Raw genomic sequence first — 22,036 nt, forward strand, 5'->3', positions numbered from 1 at the left:
ACTCTTTAATTCCGCAACTTCTAAACCGATTTGGCTGAAATTTGCAATGGAAACAGATTTTACTCTAGATTAACACATAGGCTACCTTTCATCCCGGAAAAATCCATGGTTTCCCGAGATTTGCGAAAACTGATGATTTTAATGATATGAATGTTTGTTACTCTTTCACGTCTCGACTACTTAACCTAATTTGCTGAAATTTGGTATTGAGATATATTATAGCATGGATTAACACATAGGCTACTTTCCATCCCGGAAAAATCCATGGTTTCCGAGGTATTTGTGAAAAACTGAATTTCACGCGAAAGATGTCGCGGGCGTCTGCTAGTATGCCATATTTTAATTTCCCCCATTAGAACATACAGTGTTGGGTACAAAAGTCCAACGGGGCGGGGATCGAACCACCACCCCTCGGTGATGAGTCCCTTTACTGTTGAGCTATTAAGGCCTTTATAGCCATAACTAATAAACCATTTCGTAAACATTTACACATATTTGTTATACGAGAATATACTCTATCGCTATTGAAATAAAGTCTATAATTAAACAAAAATATTTTATATACACTTTAGTATATAAAGTGAAACGTTATTTCTCATTATTTCAATGTGATATTAGAATAAGGTGGTGTTGAAACCACAAAAAATGATTTACTTTGTGTTTTTATTATTTTTGATTTTTGGTAAGAATTCATTATTTTTCCATTAGCTATAGTATACAAATAGATTTTTTACAATCCGACTTGTAGTTTCAGATATAGACACGATTAAAAAAAACATTGAAAATAAAAATTAAAGTCAAAATTTTTTTCTTTCGCTTTCGCTATACAATATTGGTGTATATGCACAGAAAATATATGTGCAAATTTAAGTATATTTTTTTTAATGAAATTAATAAATAAATTATTGATTAAGTGTTTTGTATTTTACTTTATGAAAATTGTTTTAAAAACTGAAACGTATTAATTACTAGCTGACGCCGCGTGGTTCTCGTTCCCGTAGGAATATGGTGATAATATATTGCCTATAGCCTTCTTCGATAAATGGGCTATCTAACACTGAAAGAATTTTTCAAATCGGACCAGTAGTTCCTGAGAAACTCTTCAGCTTTATAATATTAGTATAGTTTTATTGATTTTTGAATATACTGTTTCCTGTGCCCGTCAACAACAACGGCCCTACAACAACACTGTCGTTTTGCAGACCCGCTGACAACAACGGCATGCCCGCAGTACTACTACACCGTGCCTTGCCAACAACTATACCAGCCAGCGGCATACCAACGTAAGTTTATGGTTATTATAGGGTTTTATTTAAAAGATAAGATAAGATAAATATACTTTATTTGCACACCACAAAGACAAAAACAAGTGAAATAAAAAACAAATTAGGAAGAGATCAGCATACAAAAGGCGGCCTTATCGCTAAGTAGCGATTTCTTCCAGGCAACCTTCGGTTTAGGAAAACTTAAGGACATCAGCAGGTGGCGTAAAACAAAAATAACCATAGTATTAGTAATACACATACATAAAAATAATTTACATCCTAATACATAAACAATATTACACAAATACCTACAAATTTATGTGACAGATAAACTCGGACACCACGGTCTATCTTGCAGTAGGAGCACTGGCCTATTCCGCGGCATGCTAGCCTGAACGACATCATACGTCGTGCTCTTGTCACCGGTTTAGAACCTAACGGTTTGGCGCGTGATGGCAAGAGACCAGACGGCATGTCTTTGATGCCATGGAAGATGGGTAGGCCTTTGGTGTGGGACGCGACTTGCGTAGACACCCTTGCGCCTTCACATCTTCCTGGCACGATGGGATGTGCGGGCGCTGCTGCTGCATCAGCAGAGACCCTCAAGCGGCGCAAATATAGCAATCTCGTCGAAGATTACATATTTGAGCCGTTTGCGGTCGAAACAATAGGACCGTGGGGTCCGAGTACTTGCTATCTTTTCAAAGAAATTGCAAAGCGTTTAATTGACACCTCCCGTGACCAGAAGGCTGGCCTATATTTAGGCCAGAGAATCAGTATTGCCATACAACGTGGCAATACTGCCAGCCTTCTGGGCACTTTACCTATGAACATCGATTCGGACGAATTCTACGACGCCTGAGTCTTTAGATATAATTTAAATTTAGTATATTTCCTTTTTAATTTTTATAATATGTAGTTTTAAATAGGTACGTAGTTTTAATATTATTGTAAAATGTTATGTGACAAATCATTAACAAATTTTTTACATTCCGTAAAGCCCATTCTTAACAAAAATCACAATGTCATCTACCTAGTCTATGATATCCACGAAGGGCTGTCAATAGGCACCGGAACTAGATAACACCTTTAACTACAATCTCAACATTGACCAGTTAACATTAAATCAATAGTGAATACGAAAACACGTGACTTAAGAATTACTTAAAACAGCTCGTTGGTAAAATTCGTGTTATAATGTATATTTATTCATTTATTAAATTTTATTGTAAAAAAAAGTTAACATTTGTTATTAAAGAACAGAATTATTAACTAAAGGTTCTGAAAGTTAGTTTACAAATTGAATGTATAAATAAAGCTAAAACAATACGAAATTTTTCACAGGACCGTCATTGACAACAGTACAACAAATACAGCAGCCACCTCAACAACAACTGCAACAACAACAAGTCCAACAACAACCAGCTCAACAACAATCAGCCCAACAACAACCAGCACAACAACAACCAGCACAACAACAACAAACCCAACAACAAAGCATCCAGCCAAGGCGAGGCAACACTGATGGCCTCCTAAAATCATTATTGAAGTTACCAGCCGATATGGCGGGCAATTTGTTGAATGTGGAAAAATTATAGACATTTTTAAAAACATGTTTTTATTTCATCATTCATTCATCATCATCTTCATCATCATTATCAACCCATATTCGGCTCACTGCTGCTCGAGTCTCCTCTCAGCATGAGAGGGGTTAGGCCTTAGTCCACCACGCTGGCCCAATGCGGATTGGCAGACTTTACACACGCAGAGAATTAAGAAAATTGTCTGGTATGCAGGTTTCCTCACGATACGAATTCTTTCACTATTTGAAACACGTGATATTTAATCTCTTAAAAAAAGTTACAAGCTTTGAAAGTTCCACTCGATATCTCCATAATGCCATCATCAGACCCTCACGTGAAGAACCCTTCTAAACAAAAAAGAATTTTCAAAATCGGTCCACTAATGACGGAAATATCGCTGGACATACATAAAAAAAAAGCAGTAAACAATAAATTATCAGTTAAACGGCTTCGAACCTACGACCTTTCGCTTACAAGCTTAAAACTCGCCAACTTCGCGAACTTTCGAAAATCTCCGCCTTTATTGAGTTAAAAACAAAGCTATTACTTATCTGAAGAAGTTTTTTAATCCGCGAACATTTTGAATAATTGATCTGCAAACAGTCTTCGGAGAAGGGAGAGATTATATTTTCTTATATTAAATTTATTTATTAAATCAAGCTTTTAGGAAAGTCTTATTATATTTATCGCCGAGTGAGTTATTTGATCGGTTAGCTAAATCTACGTTAATAGGGATGATGACAGTTTTTTTAAATTGTATACACAATATGAGTATACTAATAGCAAAGCAATTTTGTAAAAGTAACAGGGTATCTGCGATCATTACTTTCGGAGCTACAGGGATTTAAAGGGTCAGATTTGCGGCGCTGCCGCGGATCCCTGAAAAACGCTCCATACAAAATGGCACGATTTAGTGACGTCGTTGGCTCGCTGATCGTTAGGTTTGTATGGGCGTTCAAACAAAATTACTAATATCTTTGTTATTTGTGCGTTTATGTTTATAGTTAAAATATTGAAAAATGTCACATTTAATGTAAGGAAGCTAAAACTGTATGAATTTTCATGTAATTACGATAAAAAAAATTTAATAGATTGTGAAATTTTATAATCTTATTTATTTTACAAATATCCAGACAATATTTGCTTTTTATGTATAAATTAGTTAACATTGACCTAATTTACACGAAAGTATCATAAAAATCAATATATTCAAACCTAGTCATCATCCCCATTATTGTGATAATATTAGAATCAGGTTTCATGTAATTGGGGTTTAATTATTTACTGTTTAAATAAATAAGACTGTGAAAGATTGATCACGTGACTCTCGTCCAATAGCGTTGCGTCCAATATGGCGGACCGGTACGCATAACAGAGTGGGGCACCTTGCCCCCACTGTAGCCTGCTGGTTGAGTAGCTCAGTGTAATCAAGTTCTTGGAATGGATACTCGTCTTCCATTTGTTAAATAGTAATGGTGCAGTGTGAAAATAGTGATATAGAAGCTAATGGGTGAGTTAATAGAAGGCCATTGCATTGTTAGTTACTTAGGTAGGAAACACGAGTGGAGAAAGGGAATATTAGTATACTGTAAAAGGATCCTTTAACCTTGCTACTAGCGGTTACCAGCCCGTGATCTCTTGGCTCACTCTTGGCTGCCTTACTGCCGTACGCTAGTTTAATCCTGGTTTACATCTGATAGTATCAGCGCTATACTTGATCAAGTGTAATTAGAGGGTAGACCTGTAGTTGTAAGTTAAGTGATAGATTCGGTGATGATTGATAGTGTTACTTTGTGTATCTGCCATCCTTGACATGTAAAGCTTAGAACTTGTTCTTAGACTACGTTTGTCTACGATATATTGTTAATGATATATCTAGCGGACCCGGTCAAGCGTCGGTTTTGACATAAGTGCACTTATTCTCTATCCCTACTCTACCCTTCTATACCTCTACCCCTACCCTACCCCTACCGCTTGACTCTTAAACGTTTGTATGAGAAATAGAAAAGGCCAGTTTTTAGGGTTTTCCCGGAAATTATTTGATTTTTTCTCACCTTTTAAACCTTCCCTATACCTCCACGAACATTTCAAGACCAAGATAAGATAAATCCGTTAAGCCGTTCTTGAGTTTCAGCGAGACTAACGAACAGCAATTCATTTTTATATATAAATGATAATAAAGCTTGGTGTTAAACTGTATATACGACTGTGTGCTTAGTTTTAAATAAGTTTGTAAAATGGTGGTAAACAAAAAAAAAATACACCTTGGCTGAGTTTGTTGTGGGCTCTTCTCGGACCAAGGCGCGTTTGGAACCCTCGTAACCTTAATTTTTAGTTTTCGACTATTATTACCACCATTGGTATTAAATTAAATTATGATATAATTTTGACCTTTTAAAAGTGCTTGTAAACTAAGCTATTTAAAATAAATGAATTTTGAATTTTGAATTTTTGAATTTGTTTAAGCATCAGCTGTAGCTAAGTGCCACGTCGATTCTCTTTCTACGATCGCAAACGCTTCGAAAACTAGAAAAATGTATGGGAATGACATTTGCTATCGACAGGTCAACCTATATTCGGCTCACTGCTGTGCTCGAGTCTCCTCTCGAAACGAGAGGGGTTAGGCCAATAGTCCACCACGCTGGCCCAATGCGGATTGGCAGACTTCACACACGCAGAGAATTAAGATAATTCTCTGGTATGCAGGTTTCCTCACGATGTTTTCCTTCACCGTTTGAGACACGTGATATTTAATTTCTTAAAATGCACACAACTGAAAAGTTGAAGGTGCATGCCCCGGACCGGATTCGAACCCATGCCCTCCGAATCAAAGGCAGACATATCCACTGCACTGCCTGCTAAAACATTTTATTCTTTACAAGTTAGCCCTTGACTACAATCTCACCTGATGGTAAGTGATGATGCAATCTAAGATGGAAGCGGGCTAACTTGTTAGGAGGATGAAAATCCACACCCCTTTCGGTTTTGTACACGACATCGTATCGTAACTCTAAATCGATTGGCGATACTTCTTTGTCGGTAGCAACTAGCCACGGCCGAAGCCTCCCACCAGCCAGACCAATTAAGAAAACCTCAATCGGTGCAGTCGGAGATCAAACCCAGGACCTCCGTTTTGTAAACCCACCGCGCATACCACTGCGCCACGGAGGGCGTCGCTATATCAATTTTTATGAAATTCCAATCTACAAGTTTTTCGACCGATGTCCAAAGTTTTGACTGACATCGGAATCCAGTGAATTTTGGAGGGAAAATCAGGGGTTGAAACAAAAAATGGAGCGACGAAGTTATTTAATTGTACGATTTGAATAATTGATGTTACAACATGGGGAAAATTGGAAAAATGGGAAAAATAAATTTCTGCTTTTTGATTGGATTTTGGGAACGTTTATCTTGTCAGGGACTGTTCACACAATGTATTTTCTCTCAATTTTTTTATTTTTTAACAATTTTATTTTTCTATACTTATAATAAATCTGTAGAAAGGTCAATTCTGTACATGAAATATATTTCCTAAATAACTATCATACCAATCAGTAAATTTTTTGTCTGTCTGTATGTTCGTTATAGAAACAAAAACTACTCGACGGATTTAACGAAACTTGGTACAATTATACTTCATACTCCTGGGCAGGTTATAGTATACTTTTCATCACGCTACGATCAATAGGAGCAGAGCAGTGAAGGGAAACGTTGGGCAAACGGGAGAAGTTACTCCATTTTACAGCGATGCTACTGTAATGACCGCGTCCGCTAGTTTATAATATAATACAAAACACTATTAAAAATTTAGAAAAAAAATTCAACCCTCCCGCTTCGGGACATTGGAGTGCCCAACCGGTGGTCAGGACTCCAGAGTGAGGAACCTCCTCACAATACGCGCCGTCTCAAGAATCACTGCCTTCTGTATCCGACTCTTGATCCAACAGTTAAGTGAAAGCTTCTTAAGGTGTTGGTCGAAGCTTTTCGCTATAAGACCATTGACTGAAACAACTATCGGAACAATAATAGTTGACTCAACATGCCACATGGCGGTAATTCACACAATGTTATTGTGGAGGATTTTGGAGAGTCCAAACCACAGGGAAACGCGTATAAATAAAACACGTAATACTTTTATGTAGAGATGTGATCGCTTCAGGCTTCGGGAGTGAAGTGTGTGAATTGTTATTGGGGTGCTGAATTATATAGGATTAGAAGCGTCCGCATTCCCTTATCTTTATTGCAGTAATAGTAAAATACAAAGGAGACAGAGTTACATGTACAAATGAGATAGTGATATAATAAAGAGTGAAATGGCAATACTGTTAGAATAGTAAAGTAAATATACATTAGAACGAGATAGATATTATTAAAGTAGTATAGCAATATAGTATACAATGGTTAAACAAATACATGGTAAAAGTAAAGATAATCAATGCTTAATACAATCAGATAGTCTGCGTCTGTATTTATATTTAACATATACAATAATTGCACTTATAACTATAATACCTACTTAACAGTAAATCTATTCTAAGCTATATTTATATGTACATTAATCAAAGTATCGTCAACTAGAATTAGTTCCCGAATAATTCTTAACAGTCTCCCCCTCGTGCGAAGATAAGATCTGTCAAGATGTATTCTGCAGCACTAAAAGTAGGGGTTGACGATACAGGCTAAATTCAAGATCTGTAAGGTCTTATTTAATACAACGTAGTTACAATATTCAGGATGAAAATATTTCTCAGGTTACAATTATCTAGTGTTCAGTTTTGGTTCAAGAATTTTCTATATTTTGTAAGTAAACTAAAATATGTAGTTAATGTTAGGTAATATAATCATAGTATTGAAATAATAAGATCATTTCCTTTCAACTTATATTATAATACAAAATATCGTGCTTATAAGTGAATCTAAACATATTAATCATTCCTTGTGATTTGCTTGTTTGTTATTTTCAGAAAGCTTTAACGTTTATATTAATAAATCAAATTAAGTAATTAAAAATAGATTGATTATACTTCGCATGCTTTTACATGGTACTTCATGGTACTTCATGACTAACACAGACAAAGATTTTAATGAAGAACAAACTACATAAACTAAGAGCAACTCTTAATAATAAATACCATAATTTGTTTTTGTAATGTTTAATTATTTTAATTTAGTTGTGACTTCGAAATAACTTTAATTTAATTTAAATTCTAATGTTCAGCCTTGGATTGGTTATTACCGAGACTAAGCCTTCTTCAGTCTAGGTTTCCTATATGTTTGGTATATATTTATAATACGATACAGGTCATTGTAGAGCTCCCCCTCGTCTTGAAATTGAGTGAATTGCCTTGAATACTGCGATATTATGATACGTATAACATTATTTATAATTCTGCATGGTTTCAATAAGTAATCTTCGAAAATATTTATTGGTATATTTCCAATAAGTTTCAGTTTTATAAGATCTAGGTTTTTAATTAAATATTTACCGGTAAAGCATTGTCTAGGTCTTACAATTTGTGCTATGTCACGTTTGAAGGTTATTATCTGTGTACATTTATCTTCGATGGTTTTGGTCGTTAATTTAAACTCTGATGAGTTATATTTATCTTTAAAATGTAATATCTTGGATTTTACGACATGTTTCGGAGTTCCATTGTTGATTAGTTTTATTTTCTGTTTACGGTAATAATCAGTAATCCATTTTTTATTTCGTGGCCATGTTATTGTGTCAGTAAACAGGTGGTCATCATTGTTTCTGTTTAGTGGCATTGTTTCTTTATTTGCAGCCGACAGCAATAAACTAAGTTCTCGTACTTCGGAAATATTATATTTTATGATGCCTTTGTCTATTGTTAAGATTTCTTTTGGGGTAATGTTGGCTGGCTTAAGTATTTTCATTAATTTTAAACAATGACGTTCTTGAACAAGCCGTTTATTGATATTATTACTATCGCGGCATAAGTTTGAAAGTTTTGTTTTATCATTTGCAGGTGGGTGTAATAAACTGGGTTTAACAATTTGTTCGGCAAATGGTTGTGATATTTTGTGTCTTTGTTTTCTCGTCTTTTCATTAACAATCATTATTGGTTTTATCTTATCTCTTGCGCAGGTGTACAAACTTAATATTAGGTAATCTAATGACATCGAGTAATCAGAGTTTTTCATTGACATGACTTTTAAGTAGTAATTAAGTTGTTTCGTATTCGTAAATTGTATATCGTTATATTTTAAATAGAGTTTCGCTGTAGTGATTTTAATTTGGTTAATTTTACGTGGTTCACGGTAATTGCTGAACTTGCTACGTAGTTGAATTATGCTGTTATGAGTTTTAGGTTTAACTGAAATTTGTTTGTTATTTGTCTTGCTGTATTGATCCGATTGGGGTAACAGCGTTTGTTTTTTATATTCGTCTATTAAAGAGATGACTATAACTACTTTAGCTTCTTTGTCAGAATAACTATCATAGCTTGAAATATAATGGCTTTCTTTTATTTGTGATGTGACCGATTTTGCCAAAACATCGCTAAGGGCGGTTTCTTCTTTTTTAATTCGATTAATTGAATTCGTTAGAAGATAAATACAGCTTTGAGTTTTAATATTTAAATAACATTTTTTCTTACAATGGGTTCTTTGCAAGAGTGCTGTGATATTTCTTTGATTGTCAGCTCTGTAAAGTGTACTTATTGATTCTTTCTTCAATGAAGTTATTGTATTTGCATTCGAATGGTTGATATAAAACTCCACTGGTGATAACTTAAAATGTGATATATACATTTTTCTCATTACAACAATCTTATCATTTCTATGGTTTATTTCATTACTGTAGCTTTTCAGTTCACGTTTATTTAAGAGTTCTTTGCGGTTTGTAACACAGTATCTTTCTTGTTTGTCCATAAGACTTTGCTGATTTATTGTAGACGTAGTCGGTGTTAATATTATGCTATCGCCTGAGTCGCTGTTCATTATTTCTGAATAACGTTCGCTGCATTTAATTATTTCTAATTTGTATTGCTCCGGTTGTCGCGAAGGAATTTTCTCTTCTGTAGTAGAGTTTGCTAAAACTATTTTTATTTTATCTATAGAAGCGCTATTACTATCACAGCTTGGCACTGACTGATAATTACTATTCATTGTTGCTAAGCTATTTCCGTGGTCAATGTCTTTATTTTCATTTACAATTATTTGTGTTAAATCTTGGAGGTTATCTGTATTGTTATTAGTAATTTCTTCTTTTTTACTAAAACTATTTTCTTCTGTAAGTTGACTAAGCTCTTTTTTCATTTTTTCTATTTCATAGTCTGCATTGGCCCGTTCTAACTGTGCTTGTAGTATTTCTAAATGTGCTTTTAAAATGGCTTTTTGTCTTTCTTTATTTTTACATTCTCGTGTCCGTTGATCCATGCGGGGTTTGTCGTCTATAGCTTGTGTCCGATTGTTATTTATGCAGGGGTCATCATCTGATACTCGTTCTACGTGTAGGTAGTTTAATAGCTGTAGTAGTAGTTCATTGGTTATTAAACTATCCATAGTCTTGCGTACGTCGTTGTTTCTATTTGGTTAATAAATCTAAGAGTCACCTGCTCTCTCCGTCTTTTGGGTTTTATTGACTGTACCGATCCTACTGTCCCTAAAACCCTAATAATCCTAACGTTCCTAATACCCTAAATAAAATAAATAAATACCCTAAAAAATATATAAATAAAATACATAAATACCATAGTTAACCTAATACCCTAAATAAAATACATAAATACATTGAAAAAATTAAATTAATAAATACCCTAATAAACCTACCGTCCCTAATACCCTAACTGCCCTATCAGCCCTAGCAGTCCTGTTTGAGGGTCTCGAAAGACACACTCTCCCAAGGATGGAGTAATGGGTAAGGTGAGGTGGGAATCGCCCGACAGAGGGTAACACGTGAGGGTTAGAGTGCTCAGGTATCGGGAGGAACGCCCGACACCCTCGGCTGTGCCTACTAAGAGGACCCCTATCTCACGTGAACCGTATTGGCGCGATCAGACTGTTACAGCTGCCGGTTAAGGCAAGCTGGCAGTATCGTCTGGTATACTGCTCCCGCCGTTAGGCGTTAACTCACTGTTCACCGTTTGACACCGTTAGGTGGTGAACAGATGAGGCGCGGTAAACCGCTTAGAGTCTTCTCCAACGCGACGAAGCGATCTTCCCAACAGCCTCGCGGTCTTCAGCAGCTACTCCGAGCTTCGCCTCAATGCACCCGCAGCGAAGGTGGATTCCTCTTCGGTTTGTTGAAGATGACACCCTTGAAGTCTTCTCCAACGCGACGAAGCGATCTTCCCAACAGCCTCGCGGTCTTCAGCAGCTACTCGGAGCTTCGCCTCAATGCACCCGCAGCGAAGGTGGATTCCTCTTCGTTTTGTTGAAGGTGTGACTCCTTTGAAGGTCTTCTGACAGCGCGACGAAACGATCTTCCCCACAGCCTCGCGGTCTTTGGCAGGTACTTACTGAGCTTCGCCTCAATGCACCCGCAGCGAAGGTGGATTCCTTTTTGTGGATGCGTCGTAGATCTTCAGTTGGTCTGTAGCTCGATGAAACGATCTTCCCCACAAGCCTCGCGGTCTTCGGCAGCTACTACTGAGCTTCGCCTCAATGCTCCCGCAGCGAAGGGTCGATGCCTTTTCTTCGGTCTAGGCAGACTTCGATGACGTCACTTCAGTTCCGTGGTCCAACTGAACGATCTTCCAAGCCCGCGGAACCCTGTTCTGCGGCGATAGGTTGATTCCTCTTCAGTTCTTCCACGGAGACGCTCTCTTGCCTGAGCTTATCTTCAATGATGTTTGCCGGCTCGGTGAATCCGGTACGAAGGACCATGCACTGTGGAGGATTTTGGAGAGTCCAAACCACAGGGAAACGCGTATAAATAAAACACGTAATACTTTTATGTAGAGATGTGATCGCTTCAGGCTTCGGGAGTGAAGTGTGTGAATTGCGTGTACTTTCTTCTCTCGGGCCCGCAAGGGCCCGGGGGGAGACACGACCGGGGCTTCCGCCCCCTGCGTGTGGTCACTCTACGCGTAGTGTTAACACACTACGGTCCTTGGGTGAACCTCCGGTGGAGGTGTTATTTTTTCTTCTTCTTACTTGTTATATTCTTCCTTCCTTCTTTTTATGGTGTCCTTTAAAGGCCTTTCGGATTGAAGCCGTTTGTTGGTTCCTTCCTCTTATTTGTTCCCTAACAGGATGTCTCTTGGTAGAGCCAACCTGTCAGGGGGGCGGGCATGCCACGGCGCTATATCCCTAATGTGGGGATGTAGCGCCGTATCAGTTCGGGCATAAGCTCTGATTGCCTGGTCTTTGATGACTTCATCTAGCGTCTCTATTCGGAGGTCTCGCTCGATTGTGCGGTTTCTCACGAATCGAGGGGCTTGCGTTATTTGTCTTAATGCCTTCGACTGTTGGGCTCTTAGGGTTTTTCTGTTGCTTTCACCTGCTAGGGAGTACCACGCCGGTGTTGCGTAAGTAAGGATGGGGCGTACGTACGTTTTGTACACCCCGATCTTAGTCTTGAGCGGTAGCCGCGATGCAAACACCGGGTGGAGCAGGTGAATGGCTATTCTTGCCTTGTTTGCGGTTTTCTTAATGTGGTGCCTCATGGTGAGGTTTCTGTCGATCGTGACACCCAAGTATTTCGCCGTGTGAGACCATGGGATGGTTTGTTCGAAGAGCTTCAGTTCAGGCGGTAGTGCGAACCTTCCCATCACCATGGCCTGGGTTTTCTTCACGTTGATCGACAGTCTCCACTTTTGTGTCCAAGCAGGTAGAGCATCGAGCTGGTTTTGCATTTTTTGCTGGGCTCTATATAATTTTATTGACGTCGATATAAAAGCGGCATCATCGGCGTATAATGCCAGGTGTACTCCAGGGGTCATCGGTATGTCATCGGTGTATATGGCGTACAGTGTTGGAGAGAGGCAGCTCCCCTGTGGTACACCCGCTTTTATTGTGTGTTCCTCGGACAGCTCCGACTCTACCCTCACCTGATAGCGTCTGTTTTCTAGAAAAGAGCGTATTACCCTTTGTGCGCTCTGTGGAAAGGTGGTATTTTCCGATATTTTGTAGAGAAGGCCTTCGTGCCAGACTCTATCGAAGGCCTTCTCCATATCGATGTAAACCGCTAGCGTCTTCTCTTTCTTATTGGCGGAACTGGCCATTAAGTGGAGCACTCTACTTAATTGGAGTGTGGTGCTGTGCTCGCTTCTGAAGCCAAACTGTTCTGGGCGGGCATTGAAGTGGGGTTCTAGCTTTTTAATTAGAAGTCTCTCGAATAGTTTTGAGGTGGCTGATAGGAGAGTAATAGGTCTGTAGCTCTCCGGCTTTTGCGGGTTTTTCCCCTGCTTCGGCAGCATTATTATGTGGCCTAACTTCCAACTATTAGGGAAGTGGGCCGTGCGCAGTATGCAGTTGAAGAGCCTGGTTAGTGCGACGATTGCCTTTTTTGGTAGGTGGCGTAGCGCTGCATTTGTTACTTCATCTGCACCTGGGGCTTTCTTTGCTTGTAGAGTCTTGATGGTCGCTCTGGTTTGTCCGGGGGTAAAATAGATTTGGTCCTCCTCTGGGTCGACGGTACCAGAATGATTTCTCTGGTTATGTAGAGTCACCATTCTGGTATGGTCCTGATTTAGGTTCTCGTTGGGGGAGAACTGTTTTTCCAGGGACCTCGCTAATATGCCCGCCCGGTCCGCCGCACGATAACGGAGGGTTCCGTCCTCGTGCAGCAGAGGCCGTTTGGGTTCTTGCGTTTTGGTCAGGTTCCTGCATAGTTTGTGTAGCGACATAGAGTCATCGCTCGCTTTCTCTATGTTGTCCTCCCATTTTTCGGCTGCTTTGTTGTAGAGGAAGTTGTGGATTTCTTCAGACAGTTGGTTTATTTCCAGCTTCATTCTTGGGCATCGCGTGAATTGCCACTTTCTCCTAAGCTTCCGTTTTTCCTCTAAAAGCTGTTTGGCTCGGAGTGGGAGTGTTGGTTTCGCGCCGTGGTTTTCCTTCTCTATCGTCGCTTCTTTTAGAGCCTCTCGCATGGACGACGTGATATCCTCGGTGAGAGACTCTATTTCCTCCGGAGTAGAGGCATTCCTGGATGGGATGGTATCATTAATTTTAGTTTCGAATTTGTCCCAGTCTACTATTCGCCTTGGCCGGGGTTTGGGTATTTGTTGTTGGCCATGTGGGATAGCCATCAGGACTGGTAGGTGGTCCGACCCCATAGAGTCATCCAGCACCGTCAGGATTGGTCTGGTTGGGAGCCCTCTCGACACGACGATGTCGATGACGTCGGGCAAGTGAGCGTCATTGTGCGGGTAGTGCGTGGGTACTTCCGGTCCCGTGACGTCATATCCGTGGCGGTCAGCGTCGTGGAAGAGGGCTCTTCCGTTGGGGCATGTTTTGGAGGAGTTCCATGCTGGGTTCTTGGCGTTCCAGTCGCCCGCTAGTACCACCGGATGGGGGGAGTCCAGCAGGCTGCGGACTTCCCTTGTATCCAGCGGTGAAGTATGTGGGCGGTAGAGCGCGTATAGCTGGAGTGGGTGGTTTGCTATGAGCAATTCGACCCCGAGTGCCTCTATGGTTTGGAATCGGCGCTCTGGTAGGATCTGGTGGACGATTCTTCGTCGTACCAGAATCATGAGTCCTCTCTTCGCTAGTACGTTGGCGTTTGGGTCGTCCTGCCGGTAAACGTAGTAACCCGGGAATTTGATTGAGATGCTAGGTTTTAAAAGAGTCTCATTTATCAGGGCGATGTCCACGTCTTGTTCTTTTAACATTGCTTCTGTGAGCACTCTTTTTGGTTTGATGCTTTCGGCATTCCAGAATACGAACCTCAGAGGTTTGCTATCCATTGAGGCGGGCTATGCTACTCAAACCTCCGAGGACCGCTGCGGCGGGGTCTTCTCCGTTTTTTATGGCTTGCAAGACGTCGAAGAAGACTTGCATCACCGTCTCTATGTTAATTGTAGAGCCGGGCTTTTCCGACGTCGTCGGGCGAGGTGGTCTTCTTTCAGAGGCTCCTCTAGCTGGTTTAGGTTCAGCTGTGGTCTCTGTTTTGTCTTCCGGAAGAGTACCGGTCTTCTTCTTCTTTTTCTTGTTTTTCTTCTTTTTTGGTTTCGGAACCGAGGCGCCGCGAGGCGTAGGTTCGTTCGCCGGAGTTCTTATATTGGAGCCTCCCGGAGCGGAAGGCGCGCTATCTTCTTCCGCCCTTGTTTGCGAGCGGGCCGGGCGAGGGTCGCGGAAGGTAGAGCTTGCTACCGTGCCCGCCTTCTTATTTCTTGCCTCCCTTTTGAATGCCGGGCAGGAGATATGGTTGGCTGGGTGGGGGCCGCTGCAATTTACGCAAGAGGCAGGTTGGTCCAGTGGGCGAGGGCATTCGTGAGCTCTATGCTCGCCACCGCAGCGTACGCAGGCCTGCTTACGGTGGCAATTATGCGAGCTGTGTCTAAACTGCTGGCAGCGGTGACATTGGGCGGGCCCCTTCTTCCCGCGCCATGCGTCTATCCGAATACCAGGCATGTAGAGCAGCTCGTTGATCTCGTAGATCTTGTGGAAGTCCGGGGTGCGCTTTATTATGGCGAAGAAGATGCAGCCGGGCCGGCCTTTGCGGGCCCTGATGCGTCGAACCAGTTCCGGCTGGAATCCCAGTGAGCGCAGTTCATCTTCGAGCTCTACCTCTTCGGTGTTGACCGGTACGCCTCTGATCGCCACCTTGAGGCTTCTGTCTTGTGGCAGCGAGTATGAAAACCAAGATAGCGTCTCAGTTTTCTCCAGCTCTACCAGGTAGCGCTGTATGACGCGGTACTCATCTTCGTCCGAGGGCGAGAATTTGATGCCCTTCCCGAATGGGCGGGCGTTGGGTGCTCTGTTTAACTTCCCCTTGAGCACCCTGAAGTGGTGCGCCCAGTTGGGGAAGGACTCTACCACGAGCGGCGGGTAGCGAGGCCGCTTCGTTGTAGGTTGTTGGGGCGGGGCTTGTGTGGCGCCGTCGCTGGCCGATGTGGTTGGCTGTGGTCCGGAGTTACCTTGCGTGGAGCGTGTAGAGCGTGTAGAGCGCGCAGCATCTGCAAAGCTCGTAGCAGCTCCGGGCTGAGAGGTCTGCGCGGCCTGTGGGCGTTCTGCGGACATTGTAGTGTCCATCTGGTCGGTGGAGGCGACTCTGTGGGCCTGTTGGCCTCTAAGGCGAGGGTCGCGCTGTGGTAGCGCTCCTGCCGCGGTGGTCTTGGGCTGCTTCGGTTCTGGGTTCAGCTCTGTCTCGGTCCTCTGGCGTTTTAAGGTCGGAGGTTGACTAGCTGGGATGGGGGCGGTCGCCGCTTGTTGGCAAACCTCCGCCATTTCTTCGTCCGTGGGGGTCTCTACCCCCTGGTTGTCGAGGTCCTGTTGGCGGTCGTGGAGGTCCATGGCCATGGCTCTCCTAAATTGGGCCGACCCGAGGCCCGCCTTGACCAGACGGTACATTAAGATTTGGTCGGACTCTAAGATGGCTTTCGGAGACTGGGTAGGTGTGGGAGCTGCAGGCTTGCTCCCTGAAGAGGCCCGAACTGCGCCACTGCTCGCGGCGACCAACGCTTGCGACGAAGGGGCGTCGCTTAGCATCGGTCGGGCGGCGGGCGTACGTAGCTCGGTCCCAAGTTTTCCTTGTGTACCCACCATGCCGTGTGTTGATGCAGGATGGTGGGTCTGCGCTGCACTCGTACCTGGTTCCTCGTATGACGCGAGGATCTCGCAGAGAGGGCGCGTTGCGGGGGTGTGCGGTTCGGGGTCGCTGCGGCTCTCACTATGGTAGCGCTGCGACATTACGAGCCGTGGGCCACGTGAGGTGGGGGGCGCGACGGGTGTCTGAGATACATCATTATCTCTTTTTCCCGTGCGCTGCGCGAGCGAGATGGGCTCTGCGCGGGCGACCGCGGGGGTGAGGCGCGGTGGAGAGGTGCGGGGTATCGAGGAGGGGGTGCGGGGGGCGCCCGTCTCTCTACCCCGCTGAGATGTTGCCTTCTCACTTACTCCCGATCCCTCGGAGTGTCCTAGGCGGTCTCCAGATGCACCCGATGTGGAGCGACGTCTGGATTTCGTGGACGATGCTGCCTTGGGCTCGGCGGTTTCTTTCGGCGGCTTTTTAGTTCCGCGCGGGGGTTCCATGATTGTTGGCGGGTCGGCGCCGCGGGGCGCTAACACCTGCCAGGGAACTCGCACTTACGCGACCGTTCGCAGCCTGGATCGTGCGAATCCAGGCCGGGTTTTCGGTGAGACGCGGCTTCGCGGCGCGGGTGTCGCCGCCGCAGGCTCAGTCCGTTCGGACTTTGCCTGCGGGCGATGTCGGGCCGAGTTTTATAAACAAAACTCGCCGGACATGCGATGACGTGCACGATCGGTCCGTGCGTAGACGCAGATGTGTAGAACTAGTAGGTTAGTTAGTGCATTCGCGCGCGTAGTGCAAGTAACTATCCCTGTGTGAATTGTTATTGGGGTGCTGAATTATATAGGATTAGAAGCGTCCGCATTCCCTTATCTTTATTGCAGTAATAGTAAAATACAAAGGAGACAGAGTTACATGTACAAATGAGATAGTGATATAATAAAGAGTGAAATGGCAATACTGTTAGAATAGTAAAGTAAATATACATTAGAACGAGATAGATATTATTAAAGTAGTATAGCAATATAGTATACAATGGTTAAACAAATACATGGTAAAAGTAAAGATAATCAATGCTTAATACAATCAGATAGTCTGCGTCTGTATTTATATTTAACATATACAATAATTGCACTTATAACTATAATACCTACTTAACAGTAAATCTATTCTAAGCTATATTTATATGTACATTAATCAAAGTATCGTCAACTAGAATTAGTTCCCGAATAATTCTTAACAGTTATTAATAGACTAGCCCACGGTTTCAGCCGCGTAGTATTTTTTTTATTCTTTACAAGTTAGCCCTTGACCACATATTTTCTGTGCCTTGACTACGATCTCACCTGATGGTAAGTGATGACGCAATCTAATATGTAAGGAGAAGGATGAAATCCACACCCCTTTCGGTTTCTACACGACATCGTACCGGAACGCTAAATCGCTTGGCGGTATGTCTTTGTTGGTAGGGTGGTAATTAGCCACGGCTGCAGCCTCCCATCAGCCAGACCTGGACCAATTAAGAAAACCTCAATCGGCCCAGCTGGGGATAGAACCCTGGACTTCCGTCTCGTAAATCCAGTGCGCACACCACTGCGCCACGGAGGCCGACAAAGTAGAGTAGTTTCCGTTCCCGTGCGGCTCACAAATAATGTGACTTTCTGGTGGTAAAAGAACATTCAAAATCGGTTCAGTACTTACATCCAGAGATTACCTCCTACAATGCCACAAACTTTACCTCTTTGTAATATTTGTATAGAGACTTCGGTTGTGGCTAGTTAGACTACCGGATAGGCGTACCGCCAAGCGATTTAGCGTTCCGGTACGATGTCGTGTAAAAACCGAAAGGGGTGTGGATTTTCATCCTCCTAATAATTTAGCCCGCTTCCATCTTAGATTGCATCATCACTTACCATCAGGTGAATTTGTAGTTAAGGCCAACTTGTAAAAGAATAAAGAAATATATAGCTAAACGTATAGCGGTCGGTCATCACCGGAGAGGCCAGGGTTCGATCCCCACCCTAGTTGTCTATAAAATATATTTTATAGAATATAAAAGTTAAAAATTCCAATAGGATAAGAATTCGTTCTACTTAAAATAACTTCAAAACATTTTGAATATTTACAAAACATTTCAGTTTCAAAAAATGTTTACATTAAATTAAAAACGCTACTTTTCATGGTCATAAATTAAATTGTTTACAAAAACTACTTTTTAATATTTTTTAAACATTTTTTTTCTTCGCATTACAATGTATTGTGTTATGTGGAATAGTTAGATTGAACATAATGTATTTAACTGATGGTTAAATGACAGATGTAAGTAAAAATTTTTAATAAAAAAAACTATATATAATTTGGGTAGAATTTCGTTATTTATTATTATTTCGTTATTTATAATAGTTAGAGTAAAAGGAATTTTACCTGCCTGAAGACGAAAGTCTTCGAACAGTGCGTGTTGCCAGTGATGACCTATGGTTCCGAGACTTGGTCGCTAACTATGGGCCTCATGAGAAGGCTCAGAGTCACACAGCGGGCGATGGAACGAGCTATGTTAGGAGTATCTCTGCGTGATCGAATCAGAAATGAGGCAGACGACCCAAAGTCACTGACATAGCTCAGCGAGTCGCGAAGCTGAAGTGGCAATGGACAGCACATAGTTCGAAGAGCCGATGAACGTTGAGGTCCCAAGGTGCTGAAATGGCGACCCCGCACCGGAAAACGCAGTGTTGGTCGACCCCCCACTAGATGGACTGAGGACATCAAACGGGTTGCAGGGAGCCGCTGGATGCTGGCGGCTCGAGACCGTTGTGCTTGGAGGTCCATGCAAGAGGCCTATGTCCAGCAGTGGACGTCCATCGGCTGATAATGATGATGATGATGATTATGATAATGATGAGAGAAAAAGAGCCTTCATAGCCCAGTGGATATGACCTCTGCTTTTGATTCGGATGGCGTAGCTTCGAATTCGGTCCGGGGCATGCACTTCCAACTTTTCAGTTGTGTGCATTTTAAGAAATTAAATATCACGTGTCTCAAACGGTGAAGGAAAACATCGTGAGGAAACCTGCATACTAAAAATTTTCTTAATTCTCTGCGTGTGTGAAGTCTGCCAATCCGCATTGGGCCAGCGTGGTGGACCTCATTCTGAAAGGAGACTCGTGCTCAACAGTGAGCCGAATATGCGTTGTTAATGATGACAGGGCCAGTCCTCCGTATAGGAGAGGAGATATGGAGCGGCTCTTTTCAAGGTTTTCATTGGATAACTAAAGCGTTATAACTGGATAACTAAATATATCTAAAGCGTTAATCTGAACTTTAAAATTCCAATACCAATTGAAAGCGATATTATCAACGAATAACCAGACATAGTAAGATGTTTTGTCCTCATATTTCTACGAGAACAGAAACTAAGCGAATAAAACCAAGAGTTGTCGTCTAATAGCAAATAAATCAATTATGTACTTACACCATAGATTTATAACACCTAGATAGTATTCACAGGATTCATACGCCATTTTATGTGAAATGTCCCGAAATAGGAACACCTGACGCATCGCTACGCTACGATAACTACGCTTGTGTGCGTGTCAGTGATTGTTATTAGCTTAGCTCTTACGCACACATAGTCACAGAAATGGCTCATGTTTGGAGTGACAAATTGTCAGGTGTTCTAGTCTATAGGTTATTAGTCTAAGACTTACTGATGCTTTATTTTTCAGAGTGCCTGCTAAATGTTTGAACAAATTTACTATTTGTAGCGACATGAAAATATTTAAACATAAAAGATCGCTGCATAGTACATGGATTTTATTTATATGTAAGTATATTTTCTGTACCTATTACTATATCAATGATTATTTTACATTATACATATGTTACGTAGAGCCGTGATAGCCCAGTGGATACAACTCTCTGATTCCGGAGAGTGTGAGTTCGAATTCAGTCCGGGGCAGCTCCAACTTTTCAGTTACGTGCATTTAAGAAATTAACTATCAGGTGTCTCAAACGGTGAAGGAAAACATCGTGAGGAAACCTGCATACCAGAGAATTTTCTTAATTCTCTGCGTGTGTGAAGTCTGCCAATTCGCATTGGGCCAGCATGGTGGACTATTGGCCTAACCCCTCTCGTTCAGAGAGGAGACTCTAGCTCAGCAGTGAGACTAAAATAGGGGTTGGTATATATATTTATGGTATTGGAATTTCTACATAGTAAATAGCATATTAAGCTGACATCGTATACATACTAGAGGACGCCCGCAACTTCGTCCGCGTGGAATTTAGTTTTTCACAAATCCCTCGGGAACTGTGGATTTTCCGGGATAAAAAGTAGTCTATGTGTTAATCCATGCTATAATATATCTTAATACCAAATTTCAGCTAATTACGTTAAGTAGTCGAGGCGTGAAAGAGTAACAAACATTCATATCATCAAAATCATCAGTTTTCGCAAATCTCGGGAAACCATGGATTTTATCGGGATAAAAAGTAAAAGTAAAATCTATTTCCATTCCAAATTTCAGCCAAATTGCTTCAGTAATAGCGGCGTTAAAGAGTAACAAACATCCATACAAACTTTCGCGTTTATAATATTAGTAGGATACAGTTTTAAGTTCTTTTCTCAGCAGTTCTCACAAAAGCTGTTCACATAACGAGGCGACAGACAAGACAAACAAATGACGTCTCTCAAAGGGGACGCTTTGCAATTCTAATTCGCTACCTGCAGACCTTCCTGCTGGACTAAATGTGCTTACATGAGCAATTTAAATCGCTCTATTCTAGGCTATATTGGCAGAGGTAGATTATCGTTAATACCCGCACATCACTTCATCATCAATACATATATGTCGTAGAAAAACGTACAGTCATTAATAAAAATGTGAACAGAACCGCTGACCCGACCTTGGTCATCGGCTCTGCCAGTTACAATAGGTACGCTAATACTTAAACTCACTAATAGTTTAATTATTATAGGTATGTTAAATTGCACTATCCGCTTTCCTTTCTTTAAATATTTTATTTAAGGTTGTCTGGAGGAGATCGCTTTTAGCGATAAGACCGCCTTTGCGCATCTTACTTTTCTATTTTTTTTTTTCTGTTCTCTTTTTTTTGTATCTTATTTGTGTGCAATAAAGAATTAAAATAAATAAATAAATAAATAAATAAATAATCGCTTACACAATAGACTACTCTTAATTTTACTATTTGTGGTAGAGGAAGCACATTGAGCAAGTCCTAGGACTTGTGACAAGGGTGTGGTTTAAAGACGTCCTTTAAAATGCATAAACACTCACCAACCCTGCCCGACATGCTCTCCATTCCCACAGTAAACAATTTTAAGATCAATAATTACTACATTACGAAATATTGTCGAACAAAATCACTAACGCGACAAGCAGCATGATGATTTCAAGCTGCTCAACAAAGAATTGAACCAATTAATAACCTAAGTCACTAGTCACTTTCTTTTCTTAATAACACTACTTAACACTTCACTATTTCACTCTCAAGAAGACTCTCTTTCAAGAAGA

The 22,036-nt window shown here is 41.6% G+C and overlaps 2 protein-coding genes across 2 annotated transcripts in view; one reads left to right on the forward strand and one right to left on the reverse strand.

Moving 5' to 3' along the window:
- The window catches only part of LOC112048777 (igLON family member 5), a 152,989-nt gene that overhangs the window by 98,773 nt on the left and 32,180 nt on the right, over nt 1-22,036 (reverse strand). The window lies entirely within an intron of this gene.
- On the forward strand, nt 609-2,863 carry LOC128199654 (cAMP-dependent protein kinase catalytic subunit-like). The gene is made up of 3 exons (XM_052890033.1): nt 609-682; nt 1,203-1,283; nt 2,610-2,863. The coding sequence occupies exons 1-3, from the start codon at nt 646-648 to the stop codon at nt 2,861-2,863; spliced, it is 372 nt and encodes a 123-aa protein (XP_052745993.1). The 5' UTR covers nt 609-645.

Source organism: Bicyclus anynana, chromosome 27, assembly GCF_947172395.1.
Source record: "Bicyclus anynana chromosome 27, ilBicAnyn1.1, whole genome shotgun sequence".
Lineage (NCBI taxonomy): Eukaryota > Metazoa > Arthropoda > Insecta > Lepidoptera > Nymphalidae > Bicyclus > Bicyclus anynana.